This window comes from Narcine bancroftii, chromosome 2, assembly GCF_036971445.1.
Source record: "Narcine bancroftii isolate sNarBan1 chromosome 2, sNarBan1.hap1, whole genome shotgun sequence".
NCBI lineage: Eukaryota > Metazoa > Chordata > Chondrichthyes > Torpediniformes > Narcinidae > Narcine > Narcine bancroftii.
In genome coordinates, this window is record NC_091470.1 from 195,717,007 (window position 1) to 195,729,445 (window position 12,439).

The 12,439-nt window shown below is 52.9% G+C and overlaps 1 protein-coding gene across 3 annotated transcripts; it reads right to left on the minus strand.

The window, feature by feature from the left end:
* Positions 1-372: 372 nt before the first annotated feature.
* On the minus strand, positions 373-11,908 carry LOC138752571 (histidine N-acetyltransferase-like). Of its 3 annotated transcripts, XM_069915363.1 has the most exons (6): positions 11,563-11,908; positions 10,431-10,536; positions 7,293-7,370; positions 4,561-4,791; positions 3,065-3,289; positions 373-1,003 (listed from the first exon to the last, which is right to left on the minus strand). In XM_069915363.1, exons 4-6 carry the CDS (start codon positions 4,774-4,776, stop codon positions 452-454), a joined length of 993 nt encoding a protein of 330 aa, XP_069771464.1. In that variant the 5' UTR covers positions 4,777-4,791; positions 7,293-7,370; positions 10,431-10,536; positions 11,563-11,908; the 3' UTR covers positions 373-451. The 3 variants fall into 3 exon arrangements, with proteins under 3 accessions (XP_069771464.1, XP_069771466.1, XP_069771465.1); XM_069915365.1 differs by lacking the exon at positions 10,431-10,536; XM_069915364.1 differs by lacking the exon at positions 11,563-11,908 and having other exon boundaries at positions 10,431-10,922.
* Between the last annotated feature and the right edge of the window lie 531 nt (positions 11,909-12,439).

A 12,439-nucleotide genomic window follows, 5' to 3' on the forward strand; every position in this document is an offset into this window, starting at 1 on the left:
TTCAAATTCAAGTTTATTATCATCTGACAAGCAACCAGATGACTGGCATGGTTGGCGTGGCGGTTAGTGAAATGCCGTTGTTACTACGCCAGTGACCGGGCCGAGGGTTCGAATCGGGTGCTGTCTGTAAGGAGTTTGTACGTTCTCCTCGTGTCTGTGTGGGTTTCCTCCCACTGTTCAAAATGTACCGAGTCACAGAGTGCAGGGTGCGGGGTTACAGTCACAGAGTGAAAGGCGCGGTGTTACAAAGGGAAAGTACAGTTCTACCGTGCAGAGATAGGCATCTTTTACCAATGAAAGGGGCATTCAAGAATCCGATCACAGCAGCTTCGACGGGAGGGAGAAGACAGGGTGACCAGGTAATGAGGGGGCCTGTTGTATGTGTGTGTGGAACGGGAAGCCAGCGCCCATCGGTTGGCCGATTGACCCCACCCCGCGGAGAACAGGACCCTCACAGCTCCGCTTCCAGCACCTTCTGCCCATCGATGTGCCTTCCGTCCCGAAGGGCCAGCTGCTGGCCACAGAAGGAGCGGATGGGGTCCCAGAGGGACGGGTGCAGGTAGACGAGGCAGTGGATGGGGTCTGGGTAGAGGGGCAGTGCGCGGAGGTGGGCAAGGAGCTGGTCCCTCGCTTGCCGGTAGTTCTTGCCGAACAGGTCCACATTGAGCCGCTGGTGCCCATTGCCAGCTGGAATGGCATACGGCGGCGAGCTCAGGCTCAGTGTGGTGGGCTCTGTCCGATGGTCGGCCATCGCGGTGACCCCGAGCTGCAGAAGGGCCTCCAGGTTGCCCAACAAGGGTCGGTATGGCACCCAGTCGTGGATGATGATGCCGTTGGGCAGCACGGCCTCCACCACCCTGGGGTCCAGGAAAAGACGCTTCATCTCGTCTGCCTCCAGCTGCACCGGCTCTTCCCACTCACCAGCGCAGTCCTTCACGCGGACGATGGCCGCCTCCAACCTGGGCCACAGATCCTCCGGATGGAAGCGGAGCAGCAGCACCGCCTGCAGGACGAGAGGAAAAGGTCATGGCTTGTGCCCGCTCCATCCCCCTGTTGGATAGGAGGTCAAGGTCATGGGTAACCCCCTGTAGGATGGGTCAAGGTCAAGGCTTATCTCCTGCTGTCCGCTGTAGGTTGGGAGGACAAGGTTATTGCTTACCAGTCCCCATCCCATTACCCCCTGTAGGATGGGAGAAGGTCACAACTTACACCCACACTGCCTCCTCAGGCCCGGCAGATGTCACAGCTTACCCAGCTGCCCAGCACTGCAAGATCCCACAGAGATAACTCCCCTCCCTCCCTCTCCCCGCTAAGTGGCAGGGTCCCTGGTGAGCATGGCAGACAGAGAGTCCAGGGGGAGGGGAAGGTGGATCATCCCATGGAAGGGGGGGAGGAAAGAATTGGGAGGGGAAGAGCAATCACAATATTGGAGGCATGGGTCTTTTGGGCCGGCTCCACTGGGCCCTAATGTCCACTGTCCCAAACTGCCTGGAGAAGGAAGGAGGGTGAGGGATGGGGAGTGGAGCAAGGGAGGTGGGAGAGATGGAGGAGGAGGAGGAGGAGGGAGAGCAGAGGAGGAGGGAATGAGGGAGGGGACAGGTGAGTGGGCAGGAGAGGAGGTGGATGGGAGAAAGGAGAAGGAGGGAGGGGAGAGGGAGGAGAGGAGGAGGGGGGGATGGGATGGGGAGAAGGTGAAGGAGGGAGGGGAGGAGTGGAAAGAATGGATGTGGGGAAAGGGGAAGGGGAAATGGGGAGTGGGGAGAGAGGAGAAGGAAAAGGAGGGGGTGTCGGGAGATAGGGGTGAGAGGGGTGGAGGGGAGATGGATGGGAGAGGGGGAGGAAGGAGGGAGGGGAGGAGTCAGTGGGTCAGAGGAAAGGAGGAGGAGGAGTGTGGGAAGGGTGGAGGCAGGAGAGGGGGATGCAAAAAGAGGGGAGGAAGGGGAGGGAGAGTAGGGGGAGGGGCAGAGGGAAGGGGAGGTTTGCAGGAGGAGAGAAAGGAGGGGTAGGAGAGAAAGGGAGGAAGGGTGGCGGGGTGGGGGATTTAAGTCGACATTTGGCGTCCATGCTTGGCAGAACAGACTGTGAGGAGTTGCGGCCTCCAGGGGAGTACCAGGCCAGCCTGGAGGACCAGAGGAGGAAGAAGACCCCTCCCCACTCCGAGAAGGAGAATCCCAGGAGAGGACACCACAGGAACGGAGATCACGCACCAGAGCAGGGCCTAGCAAAGCCTAGACTAGTGATGCCTCTTTATGGACCAATCTGAGGAAAGATTTAGATGTATTTTGAATACACGGCAATAAATGATCTTAGTACTTAGAACGATTCTGAAAGAGGTTTGGGGAAGAGTGATCATAATATGGTGGAAGGGGATAAAAATGATTGGCTGACTGGCTAAAATTGTGTTGGTGGGAATGGTTTAGAGGGATATGCGATAAATGCAGGCAGGCAGGGCTCATGTTAGAGGGATAGGTTTAGAGAGAGATTGGCCAAGTGCAGGTAGGTGGGACTAGTGTGGGTGGGGTGGGTTGAAGGGCAAAATGCATGCAGGTGAAATGAATGAGGGTGGGGCAGTTTGAGAGAGGTATGCTGGTAGTTGAGGCTGGTGTTGGAGGGACAGGTTGAGAGAAAGATGAGCCAAATACATGGAGGTGGGATTTGCGTTGATGGGATGGCTTTAGAGGGACTTAATGCAGACAGTTGGTCCCAGTTGGATAGATTTTTACGTAGTAGGGGAATTAAGGAATATGGGGGAAAGGCAGGTTGGTAGAGTTGAGTGGATAGAGGGAACAGGTTTGATGGGCTGGATGACCAACTCCCGCTCCTATTTCTTATGTTGTGTAGTGTTAGAGGGGCAAGTTTAGGGGGATGTGGGGCCGAATGCAGGTAGGCGGGACCAGTGTGGGCAGGCTAGGTTTGGAGAGAGATGGGCCAGACATAGGTGTTGGTGGGACAGGTGGGAGAGGCATGGGCCAAAGTGCAGGCAGGTGGGACACATGTGGATTGAAGTGGAACGGCATTGGAAGTGATGGGTTGACGGGCCACTCGGCTGCAGGGCCGGCCTCACCTGCTGGCACACCAGGCGGTACTTGGCCAGGACCTCGGGGCTGAGGGGTCCCACCCGGACGCTCCGGTACATTTCCAAGACCGGGAAGCGGGATTTCATCAGGTCCAAGGCGTGCTGCTGGATCCGCCTGGCGATGCCCTGGCCCCTGTCCTCGGGCGCCACTCTCAGCCCTTCCACCAACACTGTGCACCCGTCATCAATGAGGCGCACGGACACCAGAGCCACCTGCAGTGTAGAGCGATATAGGATGAACTCAGCAGATCCCGCATCGTTCAGAGATTCAGATACTTGCATATTTCCCTGCAGGCCAGGCAGAATTACCACTAGTCGGTGGTGCAAAAAAAAACTACACACTCGGGGCACATCTGTGTGGATCAGTGGAGGCGTGTCTGCCCTGGTGAGGGGGAGGGAAGCCATCAGAGGGGACCTGTGAGGCTCATGCCAGCACTGGATAATTCTGACCTCAAGCAAAGACCGGAGATGCTGGGATTACTGTCCTTGGAGCAGGGGAGGGGAGAATTGAGGTGCATGGGGCTTCGAGAGAGGACCCGACCAGAGGTCTCAAAAGCCAGAGATAGGAGGCATAAGGCAACTGGGTGGCCAAAAGGACATAGGAGTAGAAATAGGCCATTTGGCCATTTCCCACCCACTGCCCAGCCTTCTTCCCGTAGCCTTCGATGCCCCCAGGCTAATCAAGAACCTGTCAATCTCTGCCTTAAGAGAGCCGGCCTCTGCAACCGCCTGTGGTGACAAATTCCACCGAATTTGAAAAAATTCCTCTGTTCTGAGTGGACGCCCTTTAATCCTAAAGTTGTGCCCTCTTGTCCTGGACTCTCTCTCCCTGGACGAACAACTTTCTATGTCTACTCTGTCCACGTCTTTCAACGTTCCAAATGTTTCAATGAGACCACACTCATTGTCCTAAATTCCAATGAGTGCAGGCCAAGAGCCATAAAACACTCCTCATGCAATAACCCTTTCATTCCTGGAATCATCCTTGTGACCCTCCTCTGAACCCTCTCCAACGTCAGCACATCTTTTCTTAAACGAAGAGCCCAAAACTGTTCATAATCTTCCAAGTGAGGTTTCCCCAGGGCCTTATAAAGCCTCAACATCACATCCCTGCTCTTCTATTCCTCTTGAAACGATTCGCCTTCACCGCCCCCGACTCAACCTGCAACTTTCCCTTCAGCCCGTCCCACACGGGGACTCTCAGCTTCCTTTGCATCTTGGCATTTTCCCAGTTTCTCCCCGTTTGGAAAATCGTCTGCCCGTTTATTTCTTCCACTAAATTCCCCGGCTTTCCAACTTAAAGTGGAGGAGTTAGGATTCCTTCCCCCACACGTTGGAAGTGGGATCAGGACAGATACAAGCAGGCGGCTGAGGGTGAGGGGTTGTGATTGGGCCGGGAATGGTGAGGTGGGGGAGGGGGTTGGGGTGGAGGATTGGGCAGACGCGTTCCTCTCTCTCTCTCTCACACACACACACACACTCACCAGCCGGTCCTGTTTCTTGGCCAAGAGGACTTGGCGCTGCTTGTCAACCAGCCAGCTGTGGTAGCGGCTGGGCAGGTAGTCGAGGCCGCCGTAGATGTCTGTGGAGATGGCCAGCACCTGCTCATAGTCAGATTCCTGGGCAAGGCAGAACTCCAGCCCGTGACTCGCTCCCTCCATCCTGGCACTGAGATGGTGATGGTGCAGGGGTACAGACATACACCTCACACAGCACTTAGTCATCACAAATATAACAACATCAACAGAAATAAAAGTAATTATCCATCATATCAATAGATTCATATTATGTACAGATAATCTATAAATATATATTTGAATGTATATAATTAGTGTGTTTACACATATACACTTAAACATACTGTATATTTAAACACATTCACATATGGATGTGCATATACTATATACAAAATATGTTTGTGCCCCCCTCTCTCCCTCTCTCATCTCTCCCTTTCTCTCTCCCTCTCTACACATGTTGCTGCTGCTGTACATCTGTGGCTAAATTTTAAAAGTTTGAGAGTTTTTGAAAAGTCTGGATTCTCGGGTGATCTGGATATTTGGTCTTCTATTACGATATACATAATGTCTAAATATCTGATATCTTTCTGTAGAGTGTATGTGTAAGTGTGTGTGTGTGTGTGTGTGTGTGTGTGTGTGTGTGTGTGTGTGTGTGTGTGTGTGTGTGTGTGTGTGTGTGTGTGTGTGTGTGTGTGTTTGTGTGCACGCGCGCGCGCGTGTGTGTTAGAGAGTGTGTGTATGTTAGAAAGAGAGAGAGTGTGTGTGTGTGTGTGTGTTAGCGAGAGAGAGAGAGAGAGAGAGAGTGTGTGTGCACACTGTGGACTGGGGAAACATTGCTTCATCTGGAGATGATCACAAGACAAAAGAAAATGACTGTGGACTTCAGGAGGACGAAGGTCAACCACGCTGCACTGCACATCAGCAGTTCCATTGAGGAGAGAGTGGAGATCACAAAGTTCCTCGGTGTGTACATAACAGATGACCCGTCCTGGGCTCAACACCTCCTCATCAGCCAGGATCATCAGCCTCCTCAGGAGACCTGCTCCCTGACCATAACCCTCCAATCCCATCACATCCATGCACTCATCCAACCTCCTCTTAAATGACAAAGTTGACCCTGCTGCAACCACCTCTTCCGGAAGGTCATTCCATTCAGCCAACCCTCTCTCAGTGAAGAAGTTTCCCTCATGTTACTTCTAAACTTTTGCCCCCTAACCCTTAACATGACCCTTGTTCCAATCTCACCTAGCCTCAAGGGGAAGAGCCTGTTCACATTTCCTCTGTCTGTCCCCCTCATAATTTTAAATACCTCTATCAAATCCTCCCTCAACCTTCTACACTGCAACATTTACTGGGAGTGTTGCTTAAATAGGGCTCAATGAATGACTGAGGACCCTTTCTATGTAGCTCAAAGTATCCTTGACCAACCACCATCAGGACCATCAAAATCAGGACGGTCAGGCTGGGGATTCTTCCCACAGGCTGTGAGATTGATGATTTATTCCCGTAATCAAGTAAATTGTCCCGAAATATTTATTTACATTTATTTCAAGTTATTTATATGATTACCTGCTTTGCACTGTGTATGCACCTTAGCCCAGGGAAATGCTGATTTGTCGTGTACAGTCAGATGACGGTGACTGAGGATCACTGGAGTTCCTCCCCATTAACTGGCGCCACGAGGGGCTGCAGACTCCGGGGGTGGGGGAAGCGGAGGGACTGGAGCAGGGCACCAGAGGACGGGAAGACCCCCCTCCCCCCCACCATCGTTTGAGAAGGAGAAGCGGAGGAAACTACCTGCAGGGACAGTGACCACGACGGCGGGCGGTGGGGGGTGGCCGAGAAGCCGGCTCGTGTTGTGAGGGGACGGCCGGCTCAGGGTGAGGAACCGGCTGCGGGAGGCCGCTGTCGAGAGACACCCGTACCCGGGCCGCTGGCCAGAGGAGCGCCGGGTAATCGGAACTAGGATGTAAGAGGGTGCTGAAGGGTTCCTAATCGTGCCGGAGGTTTGGACTGGACTGCGGGAAGCGCTGGAGGTGAATCCACGGAGACTCGATGACTCTGTGGAGGGGGGGTGGGGGGGTCCTCTCTTTTGCTTCTCTGCCTCTGACAGTAAGAGGCGTTTCAGGCAATTCCTGGCGGTGGTTGTTATATAGAGAATTTAGGTTAAAATGACTTAAGTTAAAATGTGATGATTAATCATAAACAGGGAAGCCAGAACGGACAGGGAGTTTACTAGCAGTCAAGGACAAAAGGATCTGCTGAATATGTTTTTTTAAACCTATCTTTTCATGGTCATAGTGAGAGACATGCAGGAGACAAAGGATTGATAAGAAGGGTGAGAAACAGAATTTAGTGTATGTAGAGTTCACAGCGTACGTAACAAACGTGATAATTAAAAATTCAGTTATACTTAGAATGCTTTTGTAATACTAACCAATTAAAACAGTATTAATAAGAAGGGGAAGGGCAAACAATAAGGGTATAAAAATCAATGCACTGTATGTATCGGGGCTTAACTGTGAGAAACCAGTTGAGTCCAACTCTGCAGACTTGTAAATAAAGCTTGTCGTGTCATCAGTTTTAAAGAGACTCATGTGTGAGAAGTTTTATTTCTGACAGTGGTGAATCCGTCTGCCTTGGGACACAGTTTTATTACTTTAATAATAAAATTAATCTTGAAACTTACGGGCACCTACCTTCACTAGTGATGTTGAACGCTTTTGGTTCCGCTCCAGTTCTGGCTGCTGCAGCCGATTATCAATGTTTTACGAACCCTAAAAGGTACGGAAAAAGATCAAAGTACAAAAAAAATTGCTTGTGCAAATTGTTTTGTTTTGCTGATTGTTGTAAACATCGTGACAAGAACTGAGCCCGCAAAATCCAGGGGAACGGGGAAAAGAGGGTAATGGATTGATGGTTTTTTTCGGAGATGGGCACGCCAACAACCCCTCCGGCCATTTCCGCCACCAGGCACACATCCCCCCCCCACCCCACCATGGCCGCGGGAAAATGCCGCGCCTGCTCCCACCCCTCGTCCCTCGCCACCGTTCAGGGTCCCTTATGGTCCTTCTTCTGCATCCGTTGTAGCCTCCTCTACATTTGAGGGACTGGGAGCAAACCAGGAGTTCGCTTCGCCGAGGACCTTGGCTCCGTCCGCTGCAATAGCGTAGATCTCCCAGTGGCCGTTCCTCTTAATTCCCCGTCCCGTTCCCTCGCTGTCATGTCTGTGCGAACTCCTCATGCACAGCCAGACTGATTGGACATCTCATCATCTTCTGCCTGGGCCCCCTCCAGTCGGATGGTTAACATCGACTTCTCCTGCTCCCTGCCCATAACCCTCCAAGAATGTAGGCTCAATTTTAACTTTTAAGAAGAATTTGGACAGGTACATAGATGGGAGGTGGATGGAGGGGGCTGCAGGTTAGTGGGACCAGACTAGAAGAGCTGTAAGCCAGAATTATGCTACAGATATTATCATGTAAAGTTACAGTGGTTGTCGCTGATAGAGTTTCGGTTCTTTCTTCTTCTTTGGCTTGGCTTCGCGGACGAAGATTTATGGAGGGGGTAAAAGTCCACGTCAGCTGCAGGCTCGTTTGTGGCTGACAAGTCCGATGCGGGACAGGCAGACACGGTTGCAGCGGCTGCAGGGGAAAATTGGTGGGTTGGGGTTGGGTGTTGGGTTTTTCCTCCTTTGCCTTTTGTCAGTGAGGTGGGCTCTGCGGTCTTCAAAGGAGGTTGCTGCCCGCCAAACTGTGAGGTGCCAAGATGCACGGTTTGAGGCGATATCAGCCCACTGGCGGTGGTCAATGTGGCAGGCACCAAGAGATTTCTTTAGGCAGTCCTTGTACCTTTTCTTTGGTGCACCTCTGTCACGGTGGCCAGTGGAGAGCTCGCCATATAACACGATCTTGGGAAGGCGATGGTCCTCCATTCTGGAGATGTGACCCATCCAGCGCAGCTGGATCTTCAGCAGCGTGGACTCGATGCTGTCGACCTCTGCCATCTCGAGTACTTCGACGTTAGGGATGAAAGCGCTCCAATGGATGTTGAGGATGGAGCAGAGACAACGCTGGTGGAAGTGTTCTAGGAGCCGTAGGTGATGCCGGTAGAGGACCCATGATTCGGAGCCGAACAGGAGTGTGGGTATGACAACGGCTCTGCTTATCTTTGTGAGGTTTTTCAGTTGGTTGTTTTTCCAGACTCTTTTGTGTAGTCTTCCAAAGGCGCTATTTGCCTTGGCGAGTCTGTTGTCTATCTCATTGTCGATCCTTGCATCTGATGAAATGGTGCAGCCAGATAGATAAACTGGTTGACCGTTTTGAGTTTTGTGTGCCCGATGGAGATGTGGGGGGGGGGGGGGGGGGCTGGTAGTCATGGTGGGGAGCTGGTTGTCGCTGATAGAGTTTCGGTTCTTTACAATGATAATAAACACACTACTCATTACCGCAAACAGATAACAGCAACACGAATTCAACTGTTGAGCACGGATATTGTACGTCCCTGAACTTGACTCGGACAACTTGCTGTGTTGGGAGAGCTCCCAGGAAGACGAGTCTGTACAGGAGTGTTATGATCACAATCTCGGGGGGGGGGGGGGGCGAACGCTCAAAGTTGATGCTCGATCACTCTTTTACTTAAGCAGCGATTATAGACATTCACCTCGGACATAGGTTGGACTCAAAGTCGGGCACTGCCCCCCCCCCCCCCAAGCGAGGTGCTTGTGTGTGGTCGTCCCCACTTCCACCCCTTTGCCAAGGTATGAGCGAAAAGCATGGGTTGTGGTGGGGCGAGGTAGGGACAAATTAGATTGCCATGGGTTGGCACAATGTCGTGGGCTGAAGGGCCTGTACTCTGCCGTCGTGTCCTCTGTTCTTGAGAGAAAGCAGCTGGACTGCACCAGGTCGCCCTAGGTGCCAATGCACAGGACAGGAACAGGCTACTGTCCAGGCGCCTACCGCCTTTTTGCCCACACCTTGATGAAGGGCTCAAGCCCAAAATGTTGGTGGCGCCTCCTTATCTTTGCTACATGAAGTGCACGGATCTGCTGAGTTTCTCCACCATTGCGGTTTTACCTCAATCACGGTGTCTGCAGACGTTTATTGTCAACCCGACGAAACAGCGATCTCCAGTCCTCGGTGCATAACACGCAGACAGCCAACACGTACAGGCCAACAATACAGACACTGGTCAAGTATTTCAGATGAACAAATAAATTGCTGTTTCGTGGATACGAGGATCTCGGATTGTGAGTGGTCCCTTTGGTCGTTCAGCGTTCTCGCTGCCCAAGAAGTTGCTTCTCATCCTGGTGGTGTTGGCCTGATTCTCCCATATCTCTTACGCTGACGGGAAAAATTCTGCGGGCGGGGTGGAAGGGGCCCCTAAACGATTTTGCTGGCCCTGTTTGAACAATGATCCCGGTTGATGGGGTAGGAGGAGACTCCAGTGATCCTCTCTGGTCGTGTGGATCCATTTCTCTGCAGCAACCGTGACCACGCGGTGATGCAGCCGGCCGGGACGCTCTCGATAGAGCTCCTGTAGAAGGTTGACATGACGGTGGCCGGTGGCCTTGCCCGCTTCAGTCTTCTCAGGAAGTGCAGTCGCTGTTGCACCTTCCTGACAAGTGAGGAGATGTTGATTGTCCGCGATGGAACTCCAAGGAACTTGGTGTCTCCACTCACTCCACTACAGAGTTGTTGATCTGTGTCTGAGAGTATTTCGAGTGTCCCTATTGCACCAGCCTCCACCACCACCCCCTGGAAACACATTCCAGGTTCCCACTGACCTCGGAGATAAAACCTACCTCTGACATCTCCCCTAAACATTCTTTCGCTCACCTTGAACATACTTGCAATAGTTGCCCCAGGAACAGTGTTGACTGTCCACCCCTGTGGGAGCTCGTCCTAATCTTATGCACCTCTGAGTGGTTCCTTGATAGGGCGTCTGAGGTCACGGGAAGAAAGTGGGAGAGGACAAGTACATCAGCCGTCATTCGAATGCCAAACAGCCTCATTTCGCTCCGACGTGCTGGCTTCCCCACTGATGATCATTTCAAGATTGCGCCAATAGGGCAAACCCACACAGATACGGGGAGAACGTGCAAACCCCTTCCAGACAGCGCGGGATTCGAACCCCAGCAACAATCGTTGGCGCTGAAACAGCATGGCGCTAACCGCCTCGCAAACAGCGCCGTTCCCTTGTAAACCGCCCCCCCAAAAAAATTTTGCAAGGAAAATGAAGACTAATTGGCACCATATCCCTGGCTGCTACACGATATAGGAGCTGAAGTCGGCTCATTGGCCCATGGAGTCTACCCCGCCATTCTGATCCATCCTCCCACTCCCCGTAACCCTCGATGCCCGGACTGATCCAATACCCGTCAATCTCTGCCTTAAACACACCTAACGACCTGGCTTCCACTGCCGCCTGTGGCAACAAGTTCCACAGACTCGCGAACTTATGGATGGAGAAATGTTTCCTCGTCTGTTTAAAATTTGATGCCCTTTTACCCTGAAGGTGTGCCCTCTCGTTCTAGACTCCCCGACCATGGGGAAACATCCTTACCACATCCTCTCTGTCCAGGCATTCAATATGTCCCTATGAGGTCTCCCCTCATCCTTCTGTTCCCGTAGCAAGCACAGGCCAAAAGCCGACAAACGTTAATTTAAAAATGTCCTGCTTTTAAACCTTGCTTTGTGGCCAACTTCCTCGAGATTCCTTTATTGTCAGAAAATCACGTTATATCTGCTGTAAGGCAAAGAGTCACCATTACTGTCGTCCCTTACAGTACGAAAGAAATAGAAGTAAGTCCCCCCAGAGTCACCGAGTGTCCGTGGATTCGTCTCCAGCCACACAGACCGATCGGCCGCCTGAGCTCCTGATCCGAACCTCCGACATGATCAGGAAGCCCTTCCGCGCCCCAGGGCCCCTTCTTGCCCTCAGCGACCCCTCGACCCCCGGCTCCGATACCTGGATTCCAAGAGCCGGTCTCCAGCAACCCGTGCAGCTCCCCCGACCGCAGGGAGGTTGGCGGAAAGGGGGTCTTCTCCCAATTTCTGGTGCCCCGCGTCAGTCCGCCGGAGTCTGGTAAACCCTCAGGTTGAACAACTTGCATTTGAAGTCACCGTTGGTTCCTCTAACAGGCCTGTCGGGGATCGCTGGCATGAGGATCGGATGGTTGGACCCCGAGGGGGGTGGGGGGGGGGCGCAGTGCCTCCCCTCTCCCGCGCCCACACCAAGCTGCACCGCTGCTGTTACAGCAACTCCCAGTTTAGGGCCCTCTGTCCTGCCAGTCCCTGCATCACCCACGGAGGGTTTCCCGTGGACACTGAAAGGACCCACCTGCTTCCTTCAAGAAGCAATTCCTGGTGCTGCAATGTCCCTGCGCAAGCATTAGGTGGTGGCATGCCTCCAGAAACGAGAGAGCCCATCGGTGAACTCCCCTCGCCTGTCAGCTGGAGGTACTCAGCAGGCCAGAGGGCATCCATGAGGACAAAAGCTCAGTCCATGTGCTCTTCACTCAACATCTCCTCACTAGTCAAGAAGGCGCAACTTCCTGAGAAGACTGAGTCGGGCAAGGCTACCAGCCACCATTGCTTCAACCTTCTATAGGAGCTCGATCGGAGCGTCCTGACCGGCTGCTTCTTCTTCTTTGGCTTGGCTTCGCGGACGAAGATTTATGGAGGGGGTAAATGTCCACGTCAGCTGCAGACTCGTTTGTGGCTGACAAGTCCGATGCGGGACAGGCAGACACGATTGCAGCGGTTGCAAGGGAAAATTGGTTGGTTGGGGTTGGGTGTTGGGTTTTTCCTCCTTTGCCTTTTTTCAGTGAGGTGGGCTCTGCGTC

Excerpts from the sequence above, each read along its gene's own strand:
- LOC138752571 (XM_069915365.1), bottom strand. The coding sequence starts at position 4,776 with ATGTCTGTACCCCTGCACCATCACCATCTCAGTGCCAGGATGGAGGGA. Across the intron at positions 3,290-4,560 it reads CCAAGAAACAGGACCGGCTG|GTGGCTCTGGTGTCCGTGCG; the intron begins GTGAGTGTGTGT and ends TCTACACTGCAG. Across the intron at positions 1,004-3,064 it reads ACCGCCTGGTGTGCCAGCAG|GCGGTGCTGCTGCTCCGCTT; the intron begins GTGAGGCCGGCC and ends CTCGTCCTGCAG.